Source organism: Trachinotus anak, unplaced genomic scaffold (assembly GCF_046630095.1).
Source record: "Trachinotus anak isolate AG129_WGS33_773 ecotype Australia unplaced genomic scaffold, CSIRO_AGI_Tana_v1 ptg000051l, whole genome shotgun sequence".
NCBI lineage: Eukaryota > Metazoa > Chordata > Actinopteri > Carangiformes > Carangidae > Trachinotus > Trachinotus anak.
This window is the reverse complement of record NW_027273902.1, coordinates 191,711-205,000: the sequence shown is the minus strand read 5'-3', so window position 1 is coordinate 205,000 and position 13,290 is coordinate 191,711. Positions and strand designations below refer to the sequence as shown.

Genomic DNA, 13,290 nt, shown 5'->3' with positions numbered 1-13,290 from the left:
TATCTTATCTCCTACTTACTTGCTGCAGTGACATTTAAAGTGATGCACCGTTGTAGTTTGACCATCTGTGACCGACTGACTTTTGACCGACTGATCTGCCTTCTCTTTGGATCCAGTCAGTCAGGAGTCATCATGAAAAATACTGAATTTATAGTCAACAACATCATTTTAACTAAATACTATACACATAAATGTTGTTTGGCTCTTTTCTCCTGTTTCCTGGTTGTCGTGGTGAGGAGAGGAGGAGTTATTACCCGTGTGTTGTAAATAAAGTTAGTTTAAAAAACCTGTTGTCAGTACAGTCAGATTCCTCCCCTCAGTCCTTATGATCTCTCCTTCACACCTTTCGATCACCTCATGATGTTTTTCATCAAGGTGGAGGAGAGGGTCTCAGAGGGGAGATCATTTTCACTTTTCAATCTCAGCCTGTGACTCCGGTCAAGCCTGTTGCATTATGGGATGGAGATGGTTCATTGTCATATTTGCTCCTCTCACAGATCAGTGAAGATGCAGAGCAGTATTTCCCACTCACTGCCAACCATAGCTGTTGGGACTGGGTGAGGAGGAGAGACCCTGAGAGAGCAGGAGAGGAGCGACTGAAGCAGAGTCTGTGAGATTCATCAGGTAAAAACGAGGCGTTCCAGGAAACACATGTTCAGTGTTGCCACACACCTGAAAACAGTCAGTGTACCTTCTGTCTCACCACAGATTGTGACGTACCTGGATGTTACTGTTGGATCATCGGCCCTTCCTGTGAACCAGTCGCCTTCTTTTTCGACACCCCCCCTGCAACTTCCCGCGTTGAGCCTGCAAGGCAGGGGAGCCACAAGTGAATTTTCATGGCAGCGGCACTCTAGGGCTGCCATGGCAGCTGCTGCCGCTGATGCCTCACACCGTATTACCGCACTGACGCCGGAGGAAGAGGGACGACGGACTGCCGCCAAGCTGTTTGGGAGCGCCGCCCCGCTGCCACGGACAGAGAGAGAGAGAGAGCAAGAGAGGGGGAAAGATAGAGAGAAGGAGAGGGAGGAGGAAGGAGGGGAGGTAGGGAGAGCGAGCGGGAGCGAGTGTTTGGTGTGCGGGGCTCTGTTCACCTCACAGGAGAAGCTGCAGGTCCACGCCTTGAGTCACACGGGAGAGAAACCCTTCCACTGCTCGCAGCCGCACTGTCCCAAGGCCTTCAGCTCCAAATACAAACTCTTCAGGTATAATTAACCTTGATGACTTTACTCACTTCACATCCTTTTAAACACAGTGTGATGTAAGGCGTCTGCAGCTGTCTCACAATCCCCCAGTCAGCAAATATGAACCTGAACAAGAAGTTCTTGATCTTCAGAAAATGACTCACATGAGTAGTTATAAGTGAAAGAGGGTTGATGTTAGGAACTAACCCGCAGAAAATCTGCAGCTCTCTTTAGCTCTAGTAACAGTTTTAGTGTCTTTCAGCTCATTGTTCTGGTTTTGGTTCCACAGCCGTTTCAGTGAGAAAGCTCTGATGAACCCACTGAACATTGTCCTGCTGGAACATGTGACTGAGACTCATCAGGTGGAGAAGAACATGACTCCAGATGAATGATGATGTTTCTCTGTATCTGCTTGATGCTTAAATTAGCTGCTGTTTGCTAATTCATTTGACACATAGGCTTTATAATGCAGTGGCATTAAAACAAACCTTTTCATGACAACAGCGAATCAAACCTGCTCTGTCTGGACATCTTCACCTTTCTCCTTCCTGTCTGAACAGGTTGTGTTTCAGGATTGTTCTTCTGAACTGACACTAAACTGATCAAATCTGCAGTATAGAGGAAAAATATCTAAAATCTCATCTATGTTACTCTTCAGCATATTTACCATTAACTGACAATGACACAGTGACAATGTAGAATCCAGTATTTTCCCGCCTCAGTGTTGTTAATCTTCCTGGCTCATCCTCTGGACTGTAGCTGAAGCTCAGAGACGCAGGAACTTCAGTCTGAGGAGTCGTAGCTTTTATTTACTGACAAACAGCCTGAAGTGAACAAACATCACACTGCTACGTTCACAGCTACACTGCTAACTGCTAACTGACGAGCTAACTCTCTGCTCTGGTCACTGCCTCACCTCTCTCTCTCTCTCTCTCTCTCCTGTAACAATATTCAGTCTCAAACTTGCTGCAGATCTTCACACACTGATGATAAATCAGTGTCATTTTCTCGTTTTCTTGCTGCTGCCTCTTCACGTTTAATGCGCAGGTTTAGAATCCACACATGTCTGCACATGTGCATGATGCTGTAATATCATAACTGATCTCAGTACAGTAGAAGCTGAAGTAGAAGCTCACTTTAGCTGCAGCAGAGACAGTTGTGAACGTGATCACAGATTATGATTCTTCTGCCCCACATCCATTTTTTACAAGCCACAGAACTTCACAACATTTTGACATTAAAATGTAAATTTCCAGACGACAGATCAGGAGAAAATGAACTTTATTCAGACTTGTCTGTGTCTCAGTAACAAATCTCTCGAGCTCTCACCACACAGATCTCTTCCCTCTGTCGGTTCTGGTCTGTTTCACTGCTGCACACAACGTTTTACAACCACAGAGGTTTAGAAGTGAAACCATGAATTAAAAGTTTGAACTGCAATAAAACTCATATTTCTTAGCTTAATAATATCATTACTATGATTATCATGGAACTGAAAATAGAGAGAGTTGTTAGACTGATATGATTGTTCTGGGTTGATCACATGTGAAGCTACTGGATAAAAACGAGCGGCAAAATCAGGTGGAAATTCAAAACTGTATCTAGTATTGTAATATTGTTATACTTTGACATGAACAAGCAGCCACACCCACACCCACGCCCACTCAGGAGACTGGAAGTGTATACTATTTTTTACCACTTGCGCTCCCTGTAATTCATTATCTTCTGCATAGACTATCTTTGTCTGTAGCTAATCACCAGTCAAAGACCCAGGAGGATCCTCAGTGATCAAACCTCCACATGAAGCTCCAGTCTCTGTCAACAGGACTCGCTCACACCAACGACAATAACAGAAACAAGATACAACGGCTGGAAGTCAAACTAGCTTCAGGGACAATACCCTGCTGCTGCCACCAGAGGGCAGTAAATCACATGATGGAAGCAAACAGGCATCAGATCCTTTATGGGACAGAAACATAGACTGTATATAAAAAGGACAGAAAGCTGTTCTGAGATCAGATGTAAGGAGAGATATCACTTCAGTATCGTTCTAATTTATGTCCATTTTTAGCTTTAACTGGACAAACACTGCTTGTCTTTCTTTCACTGTTATAATGTGATAAGATGTCAGTGTTGTTTTTTCAGCTTGTTGCCAAATTCAATCAATTCAGGTTTAAATGACTCAAACTCATCAACATACCAGGATGTTTGGAATCCAGTGACTCACAGGAAGTGGTTCCAAAACCCATTTTGGGTCCTGACTGTAAACCACTGTGACTCATATATGTATATGGACACAAAGGAATTCATGCCTCACTTTAACATGCACACTGCTGGATAACTACTCTCCTGAAACTCCCTCACTATTCATATCTGTGTCTCTGTGCTCCTCTGCAGGCATATGGCCACACACTCTCCACAGAAGACCCATCAGTGCTCATTCTGTGAGAAAATGTTCCACCGCAAAGACCACCTGAAAAACCACCTGCAGACCCATGATCCCAACAAGGAGGCCTTCAAGTGTGAGGAGTGTGGGAAGCACTACAACACCAAGCTGGGATATAAGCGCCATGTGGCCATGCACTCTGCCACGGCAGGTGATCTGACCTGTAAAGTCTGCATGCAGAGCTACGAGAGCACGCCTATTCTCCTGGAGCACCTCAAGAGCCACTCTGGGAAGTCTTCTGGTGGCACCAAGGAGAAGAAGCACCCGTGCGACCACTGCGACCGGCGTTTCTACACACGGAAGGATGTGAGACGACACATGGTGGTCCACACAGGCCGCAAGGACTTCCTATGCCAGTACTGTGCCCAGCGTTTTGGCAGGAAGGACCACCTGACGCGCCACGTGAAGAAGAGCCACTCGCAGGAGCTGCTGAAGATCAAGACGGAGCCTCCGGACATGTTAGGGCTTTTAGCCTCCGGGTCACCGCCCTGCGCTGTGAAGGAGGAGCTTAGCCCCATGATGTGCAGCATGGGTCCCAACAAAGACCCCATGATGGGCAAACCGTTCCCCAGTGGTGCCCCTTTTCCAATGGGGATGTACAACCCCCACCATCTCCAGGCGATGTCTAATACGGGGGTGGGTCACCCACACCCGTCCCTAATGCCCAGCTCCTTGTCTGCAGCTATGGGCATGGGCTGTCACATGGAGTCCCCTGGACCTCTTCACCCACACTCCCATCACCACCACCATCATCACCACCATCACCACCACCACCATTCCCCTCCACTGCCCCCCCACCACCAGCCTCCGGCTCCCCAGCAGCAGCACCAGCCCCAGCCTGCCCCCAAATACCAGCTGGGATCTACCTCATACCTGCTGGACAAGCCCTTGAAAGTGGAGATGGAGAGCTTCCTCATGGATCTGCAGGGTGGCTTGCCAGACCTGGTTCCCTCTGCAGAGCCCCACGCTGCTGCCTCGCCCCCCAAGGACGGACTGGAGCCCACCTCGGGCCTGACGGATGAGCTTTGCGGGGATCCCCTCCTGTCCAAGAGCCCTGCGGTGATCGCTGAGTCTCTGTGTGCTGCTAACATGGACTTCTCCCACCTGCTGGGGTTCCTGCCCCTCAACCTGCCCCCCTACAGTGCCCCCATGAGCACGGGAGGTCTGGTGATGGGCTACACCTCATCTGCGACCTCCTCCTCTTCTTCCTCCTCTTCTTCCTCATCTCTGCACGCTGCCGAGCCCCACGCTGCAGCAGTCGCCGCGGCAGCAGCTGCCGTCGCCACGGCACCTCTTACCTCTTTGCAACCGCAACCTCAGGAGCAGCAGAGCTCCAGTGGGGGTCTGGGCCTCGGACCCCTGCACCCCCTCCCCCCGGTGTTCAGCTCCAGCCTTAGTACCACCACACTGCCTCGCTTCCACCAGGCCTTCCAGTGAGAGGGCTGGTCCTGGGCCCAGGCCTGCCTAGCCAAGATGGCCTCCACACCAGCCTCAGTTCAGCGCAGCTCAGCCTGGATGTTTCAGGCTGTGGCTCTTTTCAGAGCCTGATCAACAAAGTTGGAGAATTAGAATAAATAAACACTTAGAAGCCTTAAATGAAAGCGCACAAAAGCTTTTGATTGAGCCTGAAAAGGAAGTTAAACCCCTTTGAGCAAAAAGGAAAAGGTGAGCAAATAAGTTGAAGCAGCTTTTATTTGGGCTTTTTTTTCCTATCCTATAGTTATAATGATGTATTAACCCTTTTTTTTTAAATTTCCATTTACTTCCCCTTTTATCCCCCTTCCATCCCCTATTTAGTAGTATAGAAGGCAGGATCAGTAGGCCAAAAGGCGTGGTACTGCATACTTTATAATGTAATAATTTAAAAAAGAAAAAAAATCAAAGATAATTTTTAGTGAAGATTGTCTGTCTTGTTGTGACCCAGAAAAAAATATAGTTTGAAGTGGATATTTTGTTTTACTTTATTTTTCCTTTCCAAATGTAAGAAGATGGTAGAACGTGTCTCATCTTGAGTTTTGACTCACCTGCTCTAAAACCTGAGCGTCTGAAAGGAGAGAGGTCAGTAAAGGAAGAGATCGACGTTGAGTCAACGAATGAACCTTAACTCTAAAATCCTCCTTCAAACAGCAAGGCCAGAGCCACGAAAGAGACCCCGACTCTAAAAAAAGTGCTCTTTAGATAAGAAAAAAAATTAGACGTAAGTCCCAGTTATTTTCTTGTAACAAACTGATTTGCTCCTGGAGTCAGGTCAGTTTGAATAAAAATAGTTCACTAAATAAAAAACACAGACCTGCGTCTGTGTGTGAGTTGGTTGACAATGAGGTTTTATCATGCTGGCTTTTTTAACTTCCACAAGAGAAGCACTTTTTTGTAGCAGAAGGCACTTCACCTGCAGGAGTCTCCTTCCTCGAGAGGTTTTCACTGCCTGAGACAGAGGCTTCCTCCTCACGAGACCCAGAATCCACCTGGCCTCTCTAGTGAGGACGCTCCTCTTCCTTCTAACAGTTCATCTTTAAAAGTGCCCACGATAACGACGTATTTGAAACATAGGCTCTATTTTTAGAACATAACTCAGACACATCTTTACTCATCATCATCATGGTAATGATGAACCCTGACATATGTGAATGGCAAAAAAAAACAAGAATTACAGTGACAGATGAGGAAAATGTGTTAAAGAATGTTATTGCAGTGTACGAAATATCTCAAAAATGAATATTATAATTGCTTTTATCTCAGTAAGGTGTATTTTAGGTAGACGTATTAAAACTAAGTGATGATGTTTTGATGTCTGGCAGGTTTACATTTGTGTGTATCTTGCATTTTTTGATCAAACAAATGGATGAAGTATTAGCTTTTTCCCTTAAGCTTTCTCTGTCATATCCAATCTTTACCTTTACATGTACTTGAGTTAGTGTAGTGGAATCAGAACTGTGGAGGAGAAATATCTATAGAGGCTGTTAGTGGCTTAATTAATCACATAGGATATGAACTAGGTAGATTGTGTCATAGGGATGCTGACATGGATGCCTATGAATTTCTGATTGATCTGATGGAGTATGAACAGTAACCCCTGTGCTGCGGTGGAACCTCAGCTCAGAGTGTAGAGCCTTTCTAACCCTTCACCACCAGCCTATAAAAACCTGAGCCCAAAGTTAACCTCAGCCTCAAAGTGAAATAGGTGCTCTTTATCTAATGTTCTGTCTGTGGCGTGACCAACACACCCGGCGTATCCATAAGTTCACACGGGGCTGAGCTCCTGCATCGTGCATATTTGGTGCGTAAATGTCGTTCCGGTCGTAGAAGAAGACCCGTTGAACTTGGCCTTTAGTAAGTCATCGAGCCACAAGCGAGCCCCGCCCTCACTAAAACGTTAAAAACGAACAAAGAAAAGAAAAAACAGGAAAACAGCACATAAAAAAAGAAAATCAAATACATATTGCTGCTTTTAGCTACGGTTGCTGATGGACGACAACTGTAGACCACTAGAACATTTCAACTTTTTTTTTTTTTTTTGCAAGATGGACAGCGAGCTGAAAACATGCACAAACAGAACCGACAAAGTGTTCATCAGCCCCCGGCGCCCACCCCCCCGTACCCTCCCCTCCTCTTCTCTCAGCTGCTTTTGTAGAGTCAAAGGAAAAGGGTCTGAATATGGCGATACCTGGAAGAACGCAGTCACTGAATCCCGGCTTTGACATTCAAAGCACAGGGGACACAGGACTGACTGCACCACTTGGGGTATCGCTTCTAGTCATATATTTGTTTTGTTTGTTGTCATATGATATATTATTTTTCTGTTTGTATAAAACAGGACCTCGAAAAACAACACAACACATCACCTCATTTTTATTTGTTTTATTTTTCTTACCAAAACCTGGGGAGAAGAAACTACATTTTTGCACAATTGCTTGTTACAAAATGCTACAAGTGTAATCTGAATTTTTATACTGTAGGATATGAATCCCCGACGACGAGCAGCTGTTGGCCCCTGTGTGTTAGACAGGTGAAGGTAGGAGCAGCTGAAAATTCAGAATCAGCGAGCACTGATGTTGGAAAAGCTTCCCCACAGTCTGACTGTTGAATCACAACTTCATAGCTAAAATCATAGATTTTACATTCTGAGTTCTGAACTAATTTGAAACCTATTTTACTTTCATTAGTCTTCCCCCTGGGAGGTCATTATTTTGATGATGACCCTTGTAAAATGATCAAATGTTTCATTGATCCTAAAAAATTGCTTTTGGCACCTTTCTGACATGATATATAAAAAAAGAAGCAAGATTCAAATTTGATCTTAACTATGAGCTTCAAAAAAGTTGCTTTTAAGAAAAATCCTTTTGGCTTAAGCCAGATTTGTAGCAATCAAATTGAGCATTTATATTTCTGTAGCAAATATTCATTTAGTCCTAAAAAAAAGAGTAAAGAAAAAGCTTTTGGCATGTTTTAAGTTTGTCCTCCCTGGGTTTCTGTGAGCTAATCTGAATTCTAGCACTTTCAACCTTTAAAAAAAGAGTATTTTTTTCTTTTAAAATTTCAGCTTATATGTTCATATGTTTTTAATTTTGTATTGATCCTGTACATGTATGTGCCATTAGTTTGATGTGTAGACTTTATCAACCTTTGCGTATTTCTCTTCTCCAAAAGAATAACAGTATTTTTGATAGACTTTTCACTAATATCCTTTTACATAAGACCCTCTGCCCCTTCTCCTTTGAGACTTGTTTTTTGTTTTTGGGTAACCAGCTTTGCCTCTTTCTCATAAATTTATCTAATCAAACTCTACGGCCGAGTGCTTGAAGAGAACAGCAGCAACATGTCTCTTACTCTGAGGTGGTGAGGAACAAGTGTTTTCAGGAGAGTGTGGAAGCCACAGCCTGACCACAACCTGCCAATGAAACGCAGCTTCAGCAGAGGCAGGTCATTTTTAGACCACGTTACTGAACAGGAATGAAGTCAGGAGTGACCCCAAATTATAGCACTTAGAGCAGCCACTGTCACTGAGCGGGTCGCCTCTGCTACCGGAGCCGTTTCCTGCTGTGACCACTCACATGTGAATGATTTTCATTGTGAGTAAATGTGGCTTTAAATTAATGTTAAATTAATGAGTTCAGATTTTTTAAGACAAAGTAAGAGTGTGGTCGGGGCTTGTACCTGTGAAACAGACAACAGCAGATCTGACGACTGTTGTACAACCCAAGCTCATACTGGTGAAGTTCTGTGACCCAGGACTGGGTCGGTCTTTTTCATGGTGGGATCACTCTGGGAAAATAGACCCTGTTTCTGGACTCGTACCCCGATCTGTATGGAAGCCTCTTAGAGAAAGAAACAACAAAAAAACATGAAAAGTTCCACTTATGAAGTTATAATTAAGAAAAACTAAGTCAGGATCATGAGATATTAAGTCAAAGTTCAAACTTACATGGTCAAAATTTTCAGTCATTAAGCTAAAATTATGAAATACTAAGGCATAAGTTAACAAAAGCTAAGATCATTAACTTGACCTGCAACATTAAAAATAAAGTTGTCAAATTATGTGAAACTAAGTAAAATTTTAATTGTCCTGACTCACAAAGTCTATATTTTGCCTTAGTATCATAATTGTAATTCATCCTTTTGCTCTAGTTTTCATAATTATTTCTCTGTTTTTGACAGAAACAGGCTTCCATAGAAAGAACTAACACAAAAAGCTGATACTGATTCAGCGTGACTCTGAAACACTTCCCCCCGACCTCTGACAGTGGTGTTGTTCCGTTCCTTGGCTTGGCTGTAGATCCATTACCTCGGCCTGCACCTACTAGGGATGCACTTATCCTCACCTTTTCCTCTTTACTAGTAGGTGCAGAACACACAAATTTTAAGGGAATTTGTTAATCAGTTTAAGCCTGAAAAAACTGATTTGATTTTAATAATGCTCTCTCTCTCTCTCTCTCTCTCTCTCTCTCTCTCTCTCTCGCTCTCTTTTTTGCTTTTAGTAAGAAACTGGGTACTGTCTGATGCAGGCAACATCCACATGTAGTTTTATATATTTCTAGCTTAATGTAAGTCTTGCATTCCAACTTCTTTGTGTATCTCGTTTAGTGACATAGCCCTTTATTTTTTATCACTTGCTATTACAGCCACCTCTGGAATAAAAAAGGTGAAAAAAGGTGAACGAAAATAGAATATTTGCATTCACTTACACTATTTTATATAGCATGGAGTTTATCAACTACAGGGAGAATTATATAAATGATGTGCTTTGGAGAAAGAAAGAAATTGAGAAGTCTTGCTTTTTTTGTTACATATCTCACATGCAATCAGTTGCTGCAATGTAAAAGTGACAGATTTGTATATTGGTTGATCCAAAGAGATGATGAACACAACAACAGAACTATTGACTTATTGTACAGTACAGTGTATCTTTGAGTTGTCATGTGTTATGTTGAAATGATTAAAAGACAAACCAGCAGTTTCATACCCTCTTTGCATTCTTTTTTTATTTCAAAGACTTTCTTCTTCTGCAAAATGTAAAACTCTTCCACAAGAGAACAGCATAAAAATAAAAGCCATTAATGAGTATCATTTAAACTGTTGGGTGGCGTTTAGACCTCACACCATGGTGGACACTGTGCTCATGTCCTCTGTATTTTCATTGAAATGTTTAGTTTTTAGGTTGATGTTAGGATTCTAGGGGCCCATTTGAATTTTATTCCTGGCAACGTGGAGAAGACTTGAACTTTTTTCTTAGTCCTTAGACCTTAGTTGGGAAATAAAAAGGCAACACTTTGTTTTTACTGTTCTGAAATTTCCTAATAATTTCTAAAGTATTTTATCTATCTATCTATCTATCTATCTATCTATCTATCTATCTATCTATCTATCTATCTATCTATCTATCTATCTATCCAAGGCTTAGTTATTAGTGTTGATTTTCAGATGAGTTTTTCTTTGAATTCCTGCCTCATTTAAATGAAAGAATGTGACGTCCGTCTGCGAAGGACTCACCACTGTTGAGCGTTCCCATGAAATTTATTTTATTTTATTACATTAAAAAAATTACAATGTGAAAACCAAATCGGCTTTTTTTGTCAGACACAGTTATTAACAAGACTAAGAGTCTTCAGCTATGCTAGCAGTCCTCTGAGCTAATGCGTCACAGTGACAATGCTAATGTGCTGATGTTTAGCAGGGAGTGTTTAGCATGTTAGCATGCTGACATTTGCCACTGGCATTAAACACTGAGCACAGCTGAGGCCATTTCACATTAGTTTTGGTATTTTATAAACTTAAAGGAGCTTTTTGTAAGTTTTACTATTGCTACATAGCAAATGTTAGCATGAACAGCTGTCTAAGAGCTGTCTCCAGAGGTGGACAGCAACAACAATGTTAACTTTTGTTTTGCTTCTTTCTGTCTCTTCTTTTCTTCTACTGATATTAGCATGCTAACCAGCTAGCCCCGGTCCAGCGGGACCATTTTGTCACTGTGATACCGAGTCACTGTAGCGCCCAGTCCGCCCTGAAGCTGCTCACAGGATGTTTTCAAACCTCTTGTATTATAAGTTGGCTATGTAGCAATAGCTACACTAACAAATAGCTTCTGTAAGTACGAAAAGTAGATGAAAAACTAAAGTTATTACAGTTCATCCTGTTGGGAGCATGAATGTCTGCAGAAAATGTCATTAGCATCGTTAAGATATTTCACAAAAAATAAAAAATGACTCATGACTTATTCTGGTTATGACTCAGCTTGTGTGAGTCATTTTTTCATCCGTCTCATTCAGTTTAGGAAATGTCTTTTTTTTCTGGGGACTCGGATCAACTGCTTAAAATGAACAGTGGTTTGTCATTATCCTCCCTTCATGAGCAGTCACCACATGACCGGACAAACGATTCAGAACAGGATCAGACTGACACTGACTATTAAAATGTGATGCTACAGTGGTCGTAGACTATTATGTGTAAATGACCAAACCTCTGTGACTCTCAACATCTGGATTTGATTTTAGAAAGTAATTACATTTAAAGTGAATCACCACACTGAAAAATAGTTTACAAAGCCATCCAGGAATATCTCAGGACTATCTGACTGTGTCTAACCCTCATGTTGGACCAGGGTCTGGATTATGTCTCAGAGCTGCACCAGTAAGCCTGCATGCATAGCTGAGTGTCAAGACTGCCCTAATTATAGTACCATGAAGCTAACCTATACTTACATCAACTGAGCTGACTCTCACACATACACTTATGGGATGCCAACTGTGCCATAACTCAAGAATAGAAACTCGGTTTTGTAGAATTTTCTTAGAAGGACCTGGAGAGCTCGTAAAAAGGATTTGAGAGGACAGAGACACCACAACACAGACTGTAATCTGATCATAGCCTTTCTTACACTGAAACACAGAGGGACAAACCAGTAATTAACACCTTGACACACACACACACACACACATCTATTCAATTCAATTCAATTCAATTTTATTTGTATAGCACCAAATCATAATATACATTATCTCAAGGCTCTTTACAGGGTCAGGTCAAGACCTTACTTTGTTACAGAGAAAAACCCAACAGTTCCCACAAAGAGCAGCGCTTGGCGACAGGGGGGAGGAAAAACTCCCTTTAACAGGAAGAAACCTCCAACAGAACTGGGCTCGGGGGGGGGGGGTCTGCCTCGACCGGTTGGGTTTAGGAGGAGAAAAAAAGGGGGGGGGTGGGGGGGAGGAGAGAGGAGAAAAGAGAGAGAGAGACCAGGAACAGCTGTGTAGGTAATGGTGTTATCAATAATAATGACAGATAACAGTGGTTAATAGTAATGATGAGTAGTGGTGGATCTGGATCCTGCTGCTCCAGAGGCAGAGAGACCTGCAGAATGAGGACAGAGAGAGGGAGAGAGACAGAAATAGAGAGAGAGCGCCCAACAGCTCTATAGCAGCATAGCTAAGGGATGGGTCAGGACATACCCGAGCCAGCCCTAACTATAAGCTTTACTAAACAGGACAGTTTTAAGCCTGATCTTAAAGGTAGAGAGGGGGTCTGCCTCCCGAACCCACACTGGGAGCTGGTTCCACAGGAGAGGAGCCTGATAGCTGAAGGCTCTGCCCCCCATTCTACTCTTACAAACTCTGGGAACCACAAGTAGACCTGCATTTAGAGAGCGAAGTGTCCTATTGGGAAAATAGGGAACTATAAGCTCTCCAAGGTACGATGGTGCCTGACCATTAATGGCTTTGTAGGTGAGGAGGAGGATTTTAAATTCGATTCTGGATTTTACAGGGAGCCAATGCAGAGAAGCAACACAGGAGAGATGTGATCTCGTTTCCTAGTTCCTGTCAGTACTCGTGCTGCCAAATTTTGGATCAATTGGAGGCTTTTTACTGAATTTTTGGGACATCCTGACAATAAAGAGTTACAGTAGTCCAGTCTTGAGGTAACAAATGCATGAACTAGTTTTTCAGCATCCTTTAGACACAGAATGGGTCTGATTTTTGCAATATTGCGCAGGTGGAAGAAGGCTGTCCTAGAGACTTGCTTTATATGTGAAGTAAAGGACAAGTCCTGGTCAAAAATGACACCAAGGTTTCTGACTGTAGCACTGGAGGCCAAGGTGATGTCATCATAGTTGCTGAGTTGGAACAGTGATGGACTGACTGATCAACAGAGTCGTCACTGTGGCCAAAA

The 13,290-nt window shown here is 43.0% G+C and overlaps 1 protein-coding gene across 3 annotated transcripts in view; it reads left to right on the top strand.

Moving 5' to 3' along the window:
* plagl2 (pleiomorphic adenoma gene-like 2) overlaps window positions 1-10,089 on the top strand; it is a 37,016-nt gene extending 26,927 nt beyond the window's left edge. For 2 of the 3 annotated variants that reach the window (XM_071473376.1, XM_071473377.1), the window contains 3 exons: window positions 498-624; window positions 709-1,205; window positions 3,582-10,089. In XM_071473376.1, coding sequence (XP_071329477.1) covers window positions 865-1,205; window positions 3,582-5,067 — 1,827 coding nt within the window. In that variant the 5' untranslated portion in view covers window positions 498-624; window positions 709-864 and the 3' untranslated portion in view covers window positions 5,068-10,089. Of the gene's footprint in view, window positions 1-497; window positions 625-708; window positions 1,206-1,473; window positions 1,547-3,581 lie in introns of those variants that run through there. The other variant, XM_071473378.1, reaches the window with a different exon arrangement.
* Window positions 10,090-13,290: the final 3,201 nt, after the last annotated feature.